General features: G+C 49.5%; 1 protein-coding gene across 1 annotated transcript in view; it reads left to right on the top strand.

The window, feature by feature from the left end:
- Positions 1–1,514: 1,514 nt before the first annotated feature.
- LOC149432413 (neuron navigator 2-like) overlaps positions 1,515–17,071 on the top strand; it is a gene marked incomplete at both ends in the record, with an annotated part of 32,845 nt that continues 17,288 nt past the window's right edge. Inside the window, 4 exons of the mRNA XM_089665228.1 lie at positions 1,515–2,538; positions 8,094–8,206; positions 9,486–9,594; positions 12,372–12,755. Of these exons, the coding sequence (XP_089521354.1) occupies positions 1,515–2,538; positions 8,094–8,206; positions 9,486–9,594; positions 12,372–12,755 (1,630 nt within the window). The remainder of the gene's footprint in view (positions 2,539–8,093; positions 8,207–9,485; positions 9,595–12,371; positions 12,756–17,071) is intronic.

Genomic DNA, 17,071 nt, shown 5'->3' with positions numbered 1-17,071 from the left:
TCCAAAGACATGCTGGCAGGTTAATTGGCTCCTGTCTACATTGTCCCTAGTATGTGTATGTATGAATGTGAGTTAGGGACCTTAGATTGTACAATCCTCGGGGGCGGGGACTGATGTGAATGTACAATATATATGTAAAGCGCTGCATACATTGACGGCGCTATATAAGTACCTGAAATAAAAGCAAAAAGCAGCTTTTTTGCTACAATAGAGTTCAATGGAGAATCTGCTGAACCAATTAAAACCCGCTCCACTGACCACAGTGGAATCAAAAGCTACATTTACTTAGCAACCGAACTAAACTGGGCAGCACAGTGGCTAAACTGGAGTACCTGGAGGAAACCCACGCAGTCACAGGGAGAACATGCAAACTCCAGGCTTTATCAAAAGCTACATTGACTTAGCAACCTAACTAAACTGGGCAGCACAGTGGCTAAATGGTTGGCAGTACTCAGGTCGTTGGTTTGAATCCCAACCATGGCACCACCTGCCTGGAGTTTGCATGTTCTCCCTGTGTCTGCGTGGGTTTCCTTTGGGTACTCCGGTTTCCTCCCACACTCCAAAGACATGCTGGTAGGTGAATTGGCTCCTGTCTAAATTGTCCCTAGTATGTGTATGTATGAATGTGAGTTAGGGACCTTAGATTGTACATCCCTTGAGGGTTAGGGACCTTAGATTGTACACCCCTTGAGGGTTAGGGACCTTAGATTGTACATCCCTTGAGGGTTAGGGACCTTAGATTGTACGCCCCTTGAGGGTTAGGGACCTTAGATTGTACGCCCCTTGAGGGTTAGGGACCTTAGATTGTACGCCCCTTGAGGGTTAGGGATCGGTGGAAGTCCCATAAATAAATATTCAAAAAACTGCAGCCTCTGCCCCTTGACCCACTATGTTCTGGAGACCTCCAGTGAGTTCCAGAACAGAGGGGGAGGTAGCAGAGCAGCAGCTTTGTGAAAAATCTGAGCAGCCCTGACCAATTAAAACCATCTCCACTGACCACAGTGGAATCAAAAACTACATTTACTTAGCAACCTAACTAAACTGGGCAGCACAGTGGCTAAATGGTTGGCATTACCGTACTCAGGTCGTTGGTTTGAATCCCAACCACGGCACCACCTGCCTGGAGTTTGCATGTTCTCCCTGTGACTGCGTGGTTTTCCTCCGGGTACCCTAGTTTCCTCTACTCCAGTTTCCTACCCACATGCTGGTAGGTGACTTGGCTCCTGTATACATTGTCCCTAGTATGTGTATGTATGAATGTGAGTTAGGGACCTTAGATTGTACGCCCCTTGAGGGTTAGGGACTGATGTGGATCTACAGTATAAATGGGACCAGTATTTGGATCATGAGAGGGGGAATACTGTAGTCCCATAGTTACTTTTCTGTACCAAGTAACAGCTTTCAGAATATGTAATCGTTCCGTTTTGTACCCTCCATGCAGATAGTTATCCTAAGGTGTGTGTATGACAGGTCCTCGTATTGCAATGTCCAATGATGATTTTTGTGTCTTGCAGAGCCGGCAGAGAGTGCTGCTTCACAGCAGACGGGAATGAATGAAAATGGATTCTCAACGCTTTCCGCCAACAACTCAGCCATACCCCAACCCAACACTGCAAATAAACCTTGGAGGAGCAAATCCCTCAGTGCAAAGCACACCAACACGTCTTCCATTCTGTCCGTCAAGCAGCCCATGCCGGACAGCACCAAACAACCTCAAGAACCCCCCAAACCCTCTCCCAACAATCAGAAATCTATGCTGGAGAAGTTAAAACTGTTCAATAGCAAGGGGGGTTCCAAAACCAGCCTGGAGGGCTCTCGGGATACCAGCTGTGAAAGACTCGACACCCTCCCAAGCTTCGAGGAGGCAGAGGAAATGGAGAGCACCGTACGAAACGCCAACAGCACAAGCCCATCCTCCAACAGCCCCAAGATAGCTCTCAAGGGCATCGCTCAAAGGACGCTTGGCCGGGCCTTGACCAACAAGAAAAGTTCTCCAAAAGGCAGCGAGAAAGAAAAAGACAAACAGAAAGAAAAAGATAAGAACAAAGAGGTGGCCAAGAGAGTTTCCGTCACAGAAAAGCTGGAGGTCAAAGAAGATACAAAAGAGGAACCTGCCCCCGCTTCCGTCGACATGCCAAAAAAATCCTCAAAGATTGCCAGCTTCATCCCCAAAGGGGGCAAGAAGGAGGGCTCTGCTGCCTCTCACAGTGGAATACCAAAACCGGGGACTAAAACTGCCACCCCAGGGAAGTCCTCAAGTGCCCCAATCTCTGCCAAGGATGGGGACAGGAGTCGGAGCGGGAAGACCAGTTCCGGGATGTCTCTTCAGAAGCTTGACAATAGGAATTCAAGCTCTACGTCAAGTTTGGCCTCCTCTGAGGGGAAGGGGGTGTCCGGCACAGGAGGGGCCCAGCCTGCTAGTGGGCCCAGCGGGAATACACAGACCACAGGAAGTAACACAATCAGTGTCCAGCTACCTCAACCTCAGCAGCAGTATAATCACCCGAACACGGCCACCGTCGCACCTTTCATGTACAGGTAACGTGTGCGGTCGGAACATAATTGAAGCAGCTTTGAGCCCAAGCTCTGCTGTAAATCACAAATGTAAACAGGCCATAGGCATTCATATCTAGACAGAGGGGTTGGGTTACCAATAGACTGTGCACTCTGCAACGTGCAGTTGCTCCAGAGCTTAGTAAATGAGGTAAAACTTCACTTTGCAAAGAATACCCAATCACATGCAAGAAAAAATTTAAAAAATCACAGCATTTGTGCTCACACATGATTGGATGACGGAAGTCAGCAGAGCTTCTGCTCATTTACTAAGCCCTGGAGCAACTGCTCTTGTAGAATGTAACTGTACTTTGCAAAGTGCACAGTCTATTTGCCTTTAGTAAATCAACCCCATAGTCTTACATGCGGACTAAAACAAACTCTCACTGACCTCTGTAGCTGCAGGCACTGTGGTGCAAATTATCCTCAAGGTTCACAAGAAAACCAGAGCGTTCAAGATGGGACTCAGCACTCTGCTCTCCCCCTCCTCCTGCATACCTGACCTGTGTTTACATTAGAGATTAGAAGACTTGACAGGCTGCCAAGTCACTGCTGGGAGGAGGAGCACAGTAAGCTGAGCTGCTGAAATGAAAGTAAAAGTGCTGTAAACTTTAAAGTGTTACTGAACCCACAACAGTACAATCAGTCTGTAGATGCAGTAAAGCGTGCCTGTGATACTCATTGTGGAACCTAAGGGGTTAATCCTCTGCATTGTGTAAAAAGGATGTTTGATCCTGTCTTCTATGATTCCCCTCCCTCTTCTTTTGGTGCCTCCTAAATACCTTCTGATAAAACAGAGCCTTGGGGGCAAGCTGCACATGCTCAGTTTGGTGTGTATTGCTAGAGAGTCAGGGGTCCTGCATCCTCCTAGAACAGAATAAAAACTTCTTCTATAGGATTAACCAGTGCTCTGCTGGATGAGAGCAATATAGTGAATGCAGGGTCCGGGGAGACCAGATATAGTGAATGCAGGGTCCGGGGAGAGCGGATATAGTGAATGCAGGGTCTGGGGAGAGCGGATATAGTGAATGCGGGGTCCGGGGAGACCGGATATAGTGAATGCAGGGTCCGGGGAGACCGGATATAGTGAATGCAGGGTCCGGGGAGACCGGATATAGTGAATGCAGAGTCCGGGGAGAGCGGATATAGTGAATGCGGGGTCTGAGGAGAGTGGATATAGTGAATGCAGGGTCCGGGGAGACCGGATATAGTGAATGCGGGGTCCGGGGAGACCGGATATAGTGAATGCGAGGTCTGGGGAGAGCGGATATAGTGAATGCGGGGTCTGGGGAGAGCGGATATAGTGAATGCGAGGTCTGGGGAGAGCGGATCTAGTGAATGCGGGTCTGGGGAGAGCGGATCTAGTGAATGCGGGGTCCGGGGAGAGCGGATATAGTGAATGCGGGCTTCGGGGAGAGTGGATATAGTGAATGCGGGCTTCGGGGAGAGCGGATATAGTGAATGCGGGGTTCGGGGAGAGCGGATATAGTGAATGCGGGGTCTGGGGAGAGCGGATATAGTGAATGCGGGGTCCGGGGAGACCGGATATAGTGAATGCGGGGTCCGGGGAGAGCGGATATAGTGAATGCGGGGTCTGAGGAGAGTGGATATAGTGAATGCAGGGTCCGGGGAGACCGGATATAGTGAATGCGGGGTCCGGGGAGAGCGGATATAGTGAATGCGGGGTCTGGGGAGAGCGGATATAGTGAAAGCGAGGTCTGGGGAGAGCGGATATAGTGAATGTGAGGTCTGGGGAGAGCGGATCTAGTGAATGCAGGGTCCGGGGAGAGCGGATCTAGTGAATGCGGGGTCCGGGGAGAGTGGATATAGTGAATGCGGGCTTCGGGGAGAGTGGATATAGTGAATGCGGGCTTCGGGGAGAGCGGATATAGTGAATGCGGGGTCCGGGGAGAGCGGATATAGTGAATGCGGGGTCCAGGGAGAGCGGATATAGTGAATGTGGGGTCCGGGGAGAGCGGATATAGTGAATGCGGGCTTCGGGGAGAGCGGATATAGTGAATACGGGCTTCGGGGAGAGCGGATATAGTGAATGCGGGGTCCGGGGAAAGTGGATATAGTGAATGCGGGGTCCGGGGAGAGCGGATATAGTGAATGCGGGGTCCGGGGAGAGCGGATATAGTGAATGCGGGGTCCGGGGAGAGAGGATATAGTGAATGCGGGGTCCGGGGAGAGCGGATATAGTGAATGCGGGGTCCGGGGAGAGCGGATATAGTGAATGCGGGGTCCGGGGAAAGTGGATATAGTGAATGCGGGGTCCGGGAAGAGCGGATATAGTGAATGCGGGGTCCGGGGAGAGTGGATATAGTGAATGCGGGCTTCGGGGAGAGCGCTCCTGGCCCCTCCCTCCTAAGTGCCCCCACAGCAAGCAGATTGCTATGCGGGCACTAGAGCCACTGCTCTGTGTGTCCAGTCACGCACATATGGCTTTGCCCAGCCCCCTCTCTCCCCTCATTGGCTCACTGGCCAATGGCTCCCGCTGCTGTTTCAGCCAATGAGGAGGGAGAGACCTGGGACAGCTGAGGCTCTCGTGCATATTACTGGATCTCAATGGGGCTTAGTTAAGCATTGGGTGGGGGAGGCTACTGCACACAGGTTTTTTTACCTCCTGGCTCCTCCCCCTCGAGCTGTGCCCCCAGGGAAAACTGCTTGCCATGTGGGCACCACTGCAGGCTTTTCCCCGAGCCGCTGCTCTATGCGCCTATAAGACACATAGAGCCATGTCTCGGTCCCGCACCCTCCTTCATTGGCTCACTGGCTGTGATTGACAGCAGCGGGAGCCGATGGGCTCCCTTTGCTGTCTCAGCCAATGAGGAGGAAGAGTCCTCAGACAACAGAGGCTGTCAAGAAGGTCGCTGGATCGGAGGGGGCTCAGGTAAGGATTGGGAGGGATGCTGCACACAGAAGGTTTCATTCTATGCATGAAGGTAAAAAAACTTGAGCCTTTACAACCACTTTAAGGATGAATTACTCTACAATGGCTGCAGCTACAGAGGTGAGTGAGGGCCTGTTTAAAAACTTTTTTACTGCTATTATTTTTTGTTTTGGATAGTGTGTGGAAGGGTTGGAGCCCCTATCAGGTTTTTATCATTGCCTGTGTCCCTGCTGTGACGATTCACCCTGGTGACCATCATCCACCGAATCCAAAATTTTGTCGAGAACAGGAATAGAGGGGAATCTTCCCAAAAAATACGACTTTTTACAGTGGCAACTGTCTGAGAGAGGGCTTCCCTCACGTTGGAGCGACCTGCTCTTTCTTCTTGTTGTGTCTGTTAGAAAGGAAGTAAAGGGAAATCTTCCCAATGGGACACAGATGGCAAGAAGAAGAAACCTGATGAGGGTATTGTTACCCTTCCCTGAAATATCCCAAACTAAAAATGTCGCCTTTTTATCAACACTTTCATTTATAGTAAAGGTTTTAACCCTTAAAGGACTTGCAGGTTTTCAGAATGCTCAACAGACCTGCTTTTTGCACATATCAGCATGTGACTGCTACAGGGATTCTAGGTATGCTGCACCCGGACGTCTGCCTGGAATGACCTTCAGGGCATTGAGAAGCTGATAGTTAAAGGTTGGGAGGGAGTTCCTGGAGAAGGAAAGTCTGCCTGGTAGGAAATACAATGTTTAATCCTCTACTGCAGACCAGAAATCCGAACAACCTGTGTAAATAGGACGACTCCTAATAACAGACACTGTCGGCTCAGCACAGCGCCCTCCACTGACCATTGGGCAGCATAGTGGCTAAATAGTTACATAGTTAGTCTGGCTGAAAAAAGACAAAAGTCCATCCAGTTCAACCATAAAAAAAAAGTTATCATCCTATATTTATATATATCCCCCTTATGTATTATACATGGAGATCATATCCCCCCTTATGTATTATACATGGAGATCATATCCCCCCCTTATGTATTATACATGGAGATCATATCCCCCCTTATGTATTATACATGGTGATCATATCCCCCTTATGTATTATACATGGAGATCATATCCCCCCTTATGTATTATACATGGAGATCATATCCCCCCCTTATGTATTATACATGGAGATCATATCCCCCCTTATGTATTATACATGGAGATCATATCCCCCCTTATGTATTATACATGGAGATCATATCCCCCCTTATGTATTATACATGGAGATCATATCCCCCCTTAATCTCCTCTTCTCAGTAGAGAATACATTCAGTTCCTCTAATCTTTCCTCATTCCTTCTCTGTACTTTCTCCAGTTCCTCAATGTTCTTTTTGTGAATTGGAGCCCAAAACTGAACTGCATATTCCAGATGAGGTATTACCAATAACTTTTACTGGGGGGGGGTGATTTATCTCTCTCTTGAGTCTATACCTCTCCTAATACAGGAGAGGATTTTGCTCGCTTTGCACTCCAAAGACATGCTGGTAGGTTAATTGGCTCCTGTCTAAATTGTCCCTAGTATGTGTATGTATGAATGTGAGTTAGGGACCTTAGATTGTACGCTCCTCGGGGGCGGGGACTGATGTGACTGAAAAGCAACAAGAAAAATGAAAAAAAAAAATAAAAAAATAAAAACTGTGTAAAAAACGCAATGCAGAAACAGCTTAAACTGCATAGGTGTGAACCCAGCGTCAAAGAGTTTCCCGCACCACTTTGATGCGACTTCCGCGACTTGTGTGCCATAGACTCTTTGAGTCACATGAAAGTCGCAAGGAAATCGCACGACAATGAGGCTGCAGCAGTGTGAACCGAGCCTAAGAGAGATCGCCCTCAAAACCGTCTTCGTGAAAAAAATGGCAAAACGTGAAGGGCACATAGCGACTTTTGGACCGACATTTATTTATTTCAGGTACTTATATAGCAATATCAATTTACGCAGCGCTTTACATATATATTGTACATTCACATCAGTCCCCACCCCCGAGGAGTGTACAATCTAAGGTCCCCAACTTACATTCATACATACACATACTAGGAGACAATGTAGACAGGAGCCAATTCACCTACCAGCATGTCTTTGGAGTGTGGGAGGAAACCGGAGTACCCGGAGGAAACCCACACAGGCACAGGGAGAACATGCAAACTCCAGGCAGGTGGTGCTGTGGTTGGGATTTGAACCAACGACCCGAGTACTGCCAGGAGGAAGTGCAAACTACTTAGCCACTCTGCTGCCCATAAGCTGGTGTTGGATTTTCTGTTCGCATCTTGCCCCGGGGATAAGGAAGTGAAGTGAAATCTCTACAAGGGGGACACACATTGTAGTAAAACATGGAGATTCTCCCCCTCTTTACCCCCCAAAAAATGAAATCAATAGTAATAACTCTGTGTGCATCGGCTGAGAATCCCTCCATTTTCCTTGTAACCCTTGGTGCCCCTGAGCCGCTTGGTGCGCGTTGCCAGCTGGCAGCGTTGGTGCTCGCGGTGCTCGGCGTGGATCTGGCGTGGCCGGGATGAGTGGAAGTGACAGTGTGAAGAGAGCGGCGATGAATTATGTAGGATGAATCTGTTGCGAGTTTATTCCTTGTGTCTGCTTTGTGCAGGTCGCAGGCAGACAGTGAAGGGAACGTTTCGGTGGAGAGCAGTGCGGGTGGATTACACATGGAACCAACGCTGTACAATAAGCCCGGAACGGCCTGTCTGGAGGATCTGTCTGGTGAGTCTCATGAATGACCGGCATTGTAATGTATTGTAGTGGGGTCCCATCATCCCTCCACACTGCAATGCTCCCATATATCAACACCCAGGGCCGTGGATAAGAGGGTACCACCAGTCCCCCTGTACGGGGCCCAGGAAAGCAGGGGGGCCCAGGAAGCTGGGTGAATTGGATGTGGACAGTGAGGGTGATCGGCATGGCAGGGGGGCAGTTACTGGAACTGATCCCCTGTATGGCTCTCTCTGCAGCAGCTGAAAACTGGCTTCTTCTCCTCTCCCTTCCGCTGGCTTTCAGCTGCGGCAAAGGGAGCCATACAGGGGGGATCGGTCCCAGTAACTGCCCCCTCGCCGCACCCATCACCCTCCCTGTGCACTATACGTTTCCCCCTATTCACCCCCAGCAGTGCTGCCGGCTTCCCTGCTCTCCAGTCTGCCAGCAGCTGAAAACTGGCTTCTTCTCCTCTCCCTCCTGCTGGCTTTCAGCTGCGGCAAAGGGAGCCATACAGGGCTCCAGTAATTGCCTCCCCGCCGCACCCTCTCCCTCCCTATGCACCATACATTTCCCCCTAATGCCCAGACCCCCCAGGGTGCCCCCACCCCTGCAGTGCTGCTGGCTTCCCTCCTCTCCACTATACCAGTAGCTGCAAGCACACAATGTCACATTTACCAGCCCCTTCCTTTTTTGAATGAGCACACAGTGATCGGTACCAATCACTCACTGTGTTCATTCATAACTGAAGCATAGTAAACAGTGTTTTTTTGGGCGGAGTGGAGCCCTGTCAGGGTGGCTGTACGGGGCCCCGTGGTTTCTAACAGCAGCCCAGAATCTGTTGTCCTGTGCATCTCCGTGCAGGCGGTCCCATTGCTGTCCATCGGGATGCAGCAGCTGCACGGACACAGCCGCTGCTCCCAACGTGACATCCATTAGGGTGCGGGTGAATCCAGAGTAAGCCCCTCACATGAATTGATACACGCCGTGTGAATGAAGCCCAAGTCTCCAGTCACACCGGGTGCAACTTGCAATGCGATTTGCATGCCATACAACTTGCAAATCACATGGCGTGTCGCACCCTATTATCCGCAATGACAGCGGCCATGTCGGTGTGGTTCCGGTGCGATTTTTATAGACCTCTCTACCAGAGATAACGGACGCCCCGGCTGCAGTACGAACCTTTTTTGGTTCTTTTTTTTTTTATCCTTCCTGATGATATAATATCTGTTCCCCGTGTCCCCCCCCCCAATGTATGGTAAGTGACGTGTACCCTCTATTGTGCTTCCAGGGGAAGATCCTGAAACTCGGAGATTAAGAACTGTGAAGAACATTGCTGACCTGCGACAAAACTTGGAGGAGACCATGTCCAGCCTCAGGGGAACCCAGATCACACACAGGTACCAGCTGATCCCGCTCCCCCCTTCATTCTACATGCTGTGGTCTGCAAACTAGTGAGGAGGGGGAAGACCTCTTCCTGCCAGGGGTAGACTCCCCACCCCTCCCCGCCAGGGGTAGACTCCCCACCCATCCCCGCCAGGGGTAGACTCCCCACCCCTCCCCGCCAGGGGTAGACTCCCCACCCCTCCCGCCAGGGGTAGACTCCCCACCCTCCCGCCAGGGGTAGACTCCCCATCCCTCCCTGCCAGGGGTAGACTCCCCATCCCTCCCTGCCAGGGGTAGACTCCCCATCCCTCCCTGCCAGGGGTAGACTCCCCATCCCTCCCTGCCAGGGGTAGACTCCCCATCCCTCCCTGCCAGGGGTAGACTCCCCATCCCTCCCTGCCAGGGGTAGACTCCCCATCCCTCCCTGCCAGGGGTAGACTCCCCATCCCTCCCTGCCAGGGGTAGACTCCCCATCCCTCCCTGCCAGGGGTAGACTCCCCATCCCTCCCTGCCAGGGGTAGACTCCCCATCCCTCCCTGCCAGGGGTAGACTCCCCATCCCTCCCTGCCAGGGGTAGACTCCCCATCCCTCCCTGCCAGGGGTAGACTCCCCATCCCCCCCAGCCAGGGGTAGACTCCCCATCCCTCCCCGCCAGGGGTAGACTCCCCACTCCTCCCCATGAGGTGTAGACCCCCCGTCAGGGGTAGACTCCCCAACCCTCCCACCAGGGGTAGACCAACCCCCCCCCCCCCCAGCCAGGGGTAGATTCCCCACCCCTTCCCGCCAGGGGTAGACTTCCCACCCCTCCCTGCCAGGTTTTTGTGTCCCTGTTTGGCAGATTCACCTTCTTCTGTATTTCTCCTAATCTCCGTTGTCCACGAGACCGAGAAATTCAGAAACTTTCAATGAATAGAATTTATCACAGACTGTCTCATTTATACATAGCTGCACAGCAGCACGGTGTTGTCATTGGCGCGCATCAAAACATTGACTTGCTGCGTTCGTGGAACGCTCACTCGCACGCTTGCGTGGTGTGATTCGGGCACACAAAACCATTGTACTCTCAGTGTCCCTGCAATGAACCTGTGTGTGTCAATGCCGATGACGTGCGGCTCTGCGTATAATATGTGTGCTGCGCTTACAGGATAAATATCGACGCTGCAGAAATCGCAGTATCTTCTGTAATATGCGCGGGTCCTACATTGTCACTGCCACCTAGTGGACATAATGCACTTTTTTTCCATGGGAAAAAAAACTGATTTTAGCCACTTGATTGGGGTAGGCAACCTGTCAGATGCTGAGTTCTACGTGGACAAATCATTCCCCCCCACAGTAGTATCATCTGCCTCCCCGCCCACCAGAGTGGTGTCCTCTGCCCTCTTTCACATCATCTCCCCCCCAGTAATATACTATGCCCACCCCAACTGTAGTGTTCTATGCCTCCCACTCACAGTAGTGTCCACCTCCCCCACCCCAGTAGTATCCTCTACCCTTCCCAAAAATGGTAGTGTCCTCTGGCCCCCCCCCCCCATAGCAGTGTCTCCTGCCATCCAGTCCTGTGCCCCCCCCCCCATAGTACTGTTCACTGCACCCCTTTCCACAGTAGAATCCTCTGCCCTCCCAATGCAATGTCCTCTGCCACCGACCCTTCCCCCACAGTAGTGTCCTGTGCCTTCCCCAAGCAGTGCCATCTGCCCCCCTGTGGTGCCCTCTGAGCCCCCCCCATAGCAGTGTCTCCTGCCATCCATTCCTGTGCCGCCGCCCCCCCCCCCCATAGTAGTGTTCTCTGCACCCCCTCCCACAGTTGTATTATCTGCCGTCCCAATGCAGTGTCCTCTGCTCCTCCACAGTGGTGTTCTGTGCCTCCCCCAAGCAGTGCCATCTGCACCCCTCCCTCCACTGTGGTGTCCTCTGCCCTGCCCATAGCAGTGTCTGCAGCACCGTCCCCAGCCCCCCCCCCCCCCCCAGTGTCTTCTGCCCCCCCATTGCAGTGTCCTCTGCTACCCCACCCCCCAGTAATATACTGTAGTGCTCTCTGTCCGTCCCCCACACAGTAGTGTCCAACTACATCCCCCCCACCCAGACCGTAGTGTGGTCGTGCCCCCTCCCCAAGTAGTGTCCTGTGCCCCCCCAAAAGCAGTGTCCTCTGCCCCCCTCCCCCCACTGTGGTGCCTTCTGCCCCCCTATAGTAGTGTCCGCTGCCTCCCCCCTCCACAGTAATCCTGTGCCCCTCCATAGCAGTGTTCTCGACACCCCCTCCCACAGTAGTATCCCCTGCCTCCTCACTGCAGTGTCCTCTGCCCCCCTTACAGTAGTATCCCCTGCCCCCCATATAGCAGTTTCCTCTGCAACCCCCCCCCCCCCACTTGCACAGTTAACTAGATCAGCTGCTGTGCTCCCGCCCTCCATCCAGCACTGTTTTGCCTCTCACTTCACTCAAAAAGGAGAGCAGCAGACGCTGGGGGGGGGGGAGCATTGGGCACTGTCCTGATCGTGATCTACCTATCCGCTTCCCACGATGGACGGGTAGACCACTACCGATGGGTTGCTGACCCCGGCACTAGATGGTTCTGACAATAAAGGATCCGCACATAAGAGGAAGTCCGGCACTGTTCATCCACAGGACGCACGTTTTATACAGAAATGCGTTTTCTCACCATTGTGAGTGTCTTAGCATATTGTAATCTTTTTTTTGGAGGGGTGGTAAAATTAAAGTTGTACAAGTTTCCTTATTGTTCATTGATTTTAACAGATCAATAATTTATCATTTTCACATTTTTTTTTCCTTCAGCACGTTGGAGACAACATTCGACAGCAACGTGACTACTGAAATCAGCGGCCGCAGCCTCCTCGGCCTAGCCTCCCGACCGACACCTCTGTCGTGGAGATTGGGACAATCCAGCCCTCGTCTGCAGGCAGGCGATGCCCCCTCTATGGGTAACGGGTACCCCCCACGAGCCAGCGCCAGCCGCTTTATCAGCTGTGAGCCCGGGCGCTACATGTACTCCGTGCCTCTCAGGAGGCAGCTGGCCACCAGAGGGAACCTGGGCCACGGCGACCTCTCCGACAAATGTGACGACTTGGACATGGAGAGCGTCAACGTCGATGCCACGGGGTACATGAGCGACGGGGATGTCCTCAGCAAGAACGTACGAAGCGATGACATCACCAGCGGGTAAGAACCGTCACCTTTCCTCCCTGAATGGCAGCCAAACATTGGATTGGAATCTAAAAACAAAATGACGTTTGTTGTTTATTGTAAAGAACAAAATCAAACCAGTTATAAGGCGGCCGTTCTGCACGGCTCTCAACTGCCACTTATGGAAAACGCCCCCTATCCTCTCCAAACCACGGCCTGCGGGCTGCTGCTGGCCCACCACATGATTTTATCCAGCCAGGGTCAGTGGTCTATCCTCAGACTCAGTGCACAGACTGGAGATTATGATCAGTAGGTATCCACTTCTACTAGGGACCCCGATGTAAGGGGGAACACTGATAGGGAATCTGATGTAAGGGGGAATTCTGATAGGGACTCTGATGTAAGGGGGAACACTGATGGGGAATCTGATGTAAGGGGGAATTCTGATAGGGAATCTGATGTAAGGGGGAACTCTGATAGGGAATCTGATGTAAGGGGGAACTCTGATAGGGAATCTGATGTAAGGGGGAACACTGATAGGGAATCTGATGTAAGGGGGAACTCTGATAGGGACTCTGATGTAAGGGGGAACTCTGATAGGGAATCTGATGTAAGGGGGAACACTGATAGGGAATCTGATGTAAGGGGGAATTCTGATAGGGAATCTGATGTAAGGGGGAACTCTGATAGGGAATCTGATGTAAGGGGGAGCACTGATAGGGAATCTGATGTAAGGGGGAACTCTGATAGGGAATCTGATGTAAGGGGGAACTCTGATAGGGAATCTGATGTAAGGGGGAACTCTGATAGGGAATCTGATGTAAGGGGGAACACTGATAGGGAATCTGATGTAAGGGGGAACTCTGATAGGGAATCTGATGTAAGGGGGAGCACTGATAGGGAATCTGATGTAAGGGGGAAATCTGATAGGGACTCTGATGTAAGGGGGAGCACTGCTAGGGACCCCGATGTAAGGGGGAGCACTGCTAGGGACCCCGATGTAAGGGGGAACTCTGATAGGGACCCCGATGTAAGGGGGAACTATGATAGGGACTCTGATGTAAGGGGGAGCTCTGATAGGTACTTTGATGCAAGGGGGAACTCGGATAGGGGCTCTGATGTAAGGGGGAGCTCTGATAGGGACCCTGATGTATGGGGGAGCTCTGATAGGGACCCTGATGTATGGGGTAGCTCTGATAGGGACCCTGATGTATGGGGTAGCTCTGATAGGGACCCTGATGTATGGGAGAGCTCTGATAGGGACCCTGATGTATGGGAGAGCTCTGATAGGGATCCTGATGTATGGGGGAGCTCTGATAGGGACCCTGATGTATGGGGGAGCTCTGATATGGACCCTGATGTATGGGGGAACTCCGATAGGGACCCTGATGTGAAGGGGGAGCTCTAATAGGGACCCTGATGTAAGGGGGGGCTCTTATAGGGACCCTGATGTATGGGGGAACTTTGATAGGGACCCTGATGTAAGGGGGAGCTCTTATAGGGAATCTGATGTAAGGGGGAACTCTGATAGTGACCCTGATGTATGGGGGAACTCTGATAGGGACCCGGATGTGAAGGGGGAGCTCTGATAGGGACCCGGATGTGAAGGGGGAGCTCTGATAGGGACCCGGATGTGAAAGGGGAGCTCTGATAGGGACCCGGATGTGAAGGGGCAGCTCTGATAGGGACCCTGATGTAAGGGGGAGCTCTGGTAGGGACCTTGATGTAAGGGGGAGCTCTGGTAAGGACCCTAATGTAAGGGGGAACTCTGGTAAGGACCCTAATGTAAGGGGGAACTCTTATTAATAAGGGGGCTCTGAAGTGAAGGGGGACTCTGATATGAAGTTACTTGAAGTTTGTTTATTCATTCATTTCAATTTTAATCATTCATTCATGAAGCTGATTTTTTTTTTTGACCCACTAATACAAAGATACAATATGGCTCTTGTACTGAAAAAATTATAAAGTAATAGAAGTTAATATATTACCAATATAAAACTATAAGAATATAAATATTAAAATATAATAAATTCTAAATGAAATATAAATAAATTACAAATAAATAAATAAAATGATAAAGAAAATTAATAATTAGCAATATATTTTACAAATATAAAATGTAAAATAAACAAAAATTAAAAGATAAAATCTAAATTAAAATATAGATAAATGCTAATTAAATACATAAAATTATAAACAAATTGATCTATATTAAAAATATTTTAATTTAAAAATCCAAAATTAAAAAAATATAAACATTAAAATATGAATTCTAAATTAAATCTACGTTTATAAATAATTAAATTAAATACATAAAATTATAAATAATATAAATAAAAATAATATTTTTTTGAATGAGAATAGGAAGTATGTATGCTAAACCTGTGGGAATAGAAGAGGTAAGGGCATCCCAGATCACTGCAACATAGAGGAAGAGGGTCTGGGGACTGGTGACCCAAATCTCTATGTGTATGGGGGCACAAATGGCTTCCCAATCGCCTCCTATTGTGTCATTTATTTACAAATATACAACCAAAATCCTTAGAAATCTCCCTTTATGTCTCACTGGGTGGGGGACTACTGCCAGGAAGGAGATGAAGTTGTTTAGACCTTTGGCCAGTAGATGGCGCCATATATACATTTACTGCAGAGTGAAGTGCAATCAGCACCATCTGAATGGGAATCGAAGAAAAACAAAATTGAAGTTCTCTTCCCTTATGCAGGCCATAGACGGGTCGAAAATCGGCCGATTTTTCGGTCGAAAAGAAATATTGGCCGATTTTTGCACTGGTAATGGATTAATTGGTCGGCCGTTTTTCGGGGTTTTGGCACATTTCTTTTTGGAAAAAAATCGGCCGATTTTCCCGGCAATGACGGGCAAATCGGCCGAACGTTTTACTGATAAATCTGCGCATGAGCCGTGACCTGCAAGAAGAAGAAAAAGAAGAAGAATTCCAGTCTGCTATTATATTTTACATGAAAGTCTTGCGGTTGCAACAATGTATCTATTTGTATCTGAATAAAACCATCTGTATCCGAAATGGATACAAACGGATACATTGTTGCAACCGCAAGACTTTCATGCAAAATATAATAGCGGAGCTCTCTGCAGGGACAGAAGTAATTAAATGCCGGCCGTAGACATGGCGAAAATCGGGCGATTTTTATTTTTTTTTTTTTACTGTTGGTAACATCGGCCGATGGAACAACGTTTTTTTTTTTTTTTTTTTTAAATGGCCGGTTTTTGACCCGTCTATGGCCCGCATTAATCATACGTCGGCCTATTGAACGACTGATTTTTCTTTTTTTTTTTTTAAAAAACGGCCGGTTTTCGACCCGTCTATTATTATTATTATACAGTATTTATAAAGCGCCAATAGTTCGCTCAGCGCTGTACATTACAAGTCTATGGCCTGCATTAGGCTTCATGTACACATCGTCGTTTACAGTCCTTTACAGGCAGTTAAGTTTACAGTCGTTTTTTTTCAGCGCACCAAACTTGCGTTCAGGAGTAGATTTTATCAGCGTTTCAAACGCTTGTAAATGCGGCTAACCGCGTTTATAAACGTTTGCGTTTAGAAGCATTTTTTTTAACTGTTCCATGTACAGATGCTGTCCGGAGCCTTTTTTCATCATCGGAAATGCATGCAAAGTGTATTCAGATGGACCCGGAACACCAGCGCAGTCAGTTCCAGATTTCGCGTGAAGGAATAAATAGTAGAACGCGCCGCATTATGCTCATGATGGGATCCATAGTGAATACAACCAGAAAAGACCGGTCATCTCCACACATACTGCTCTCTCTGCTTCTGCTCTCTCTATTCCTCCCAAAATGTCTGAAATAGTTAGTTTTTTACTATTTTCAGTGCATTCTGGGCATTTTGGAAGGTCTCCTGAGCTTATCTTTAAAATAACGCTTTTAAACACAAACGCGAATAAACGCAGTATGCAAATTAGGCTAAACTGATGTTTTTTTAACCTACGTTTTCCAGCAGTCAGTTTCCATCGTTCAGAAGTGTTTTCCAAATGTCCCGTGTACATGAGGCCTAATGCAGGCCATAGACAGTACATTTATCGGCCGGATTTTCATCTGAAAGAATAATCAGCCGCACCGTTAGTGGTGCAATGTCATCGTCTGATCTTCACGGTTTTCCTCATTTCTTTTATCGGTCATGCTGGAAAATTTACGAGAAACAACTAATTTTCGTAATCGTTGGTGGCAACAGAACGACCGATGTTTTGTTTTTCAGCCGAAAATTCGGCCGATAAATGAACCGTCTATGGCCTGCATTAGGCTCCATGATTTGATAATGTTGGTGAGGTTAGCTGTGTAAAGTCACGTTAAAAACATG

The sequence above is a fragment of the Staurois parvus genome, unplaced genomic scaffold (assembly GCF_062004578.1).
Source record: "Staurois parvus isolate SC_StPar_1 unplaced genomic scaffold, SC_StPar_1.0 ptg002153l, whole genome shotgun sequence".
NCBI classification, from domain to species: Eukaryota; Metazoa; Chordata; class Amphibia; order Anura; family Ranidae; genus Staurois; species Staurois parvus.
Note: the sequence above shows the minus strand (reverse complement) of the source record. Positions and strands in the feature narration are given on the sequence as shown.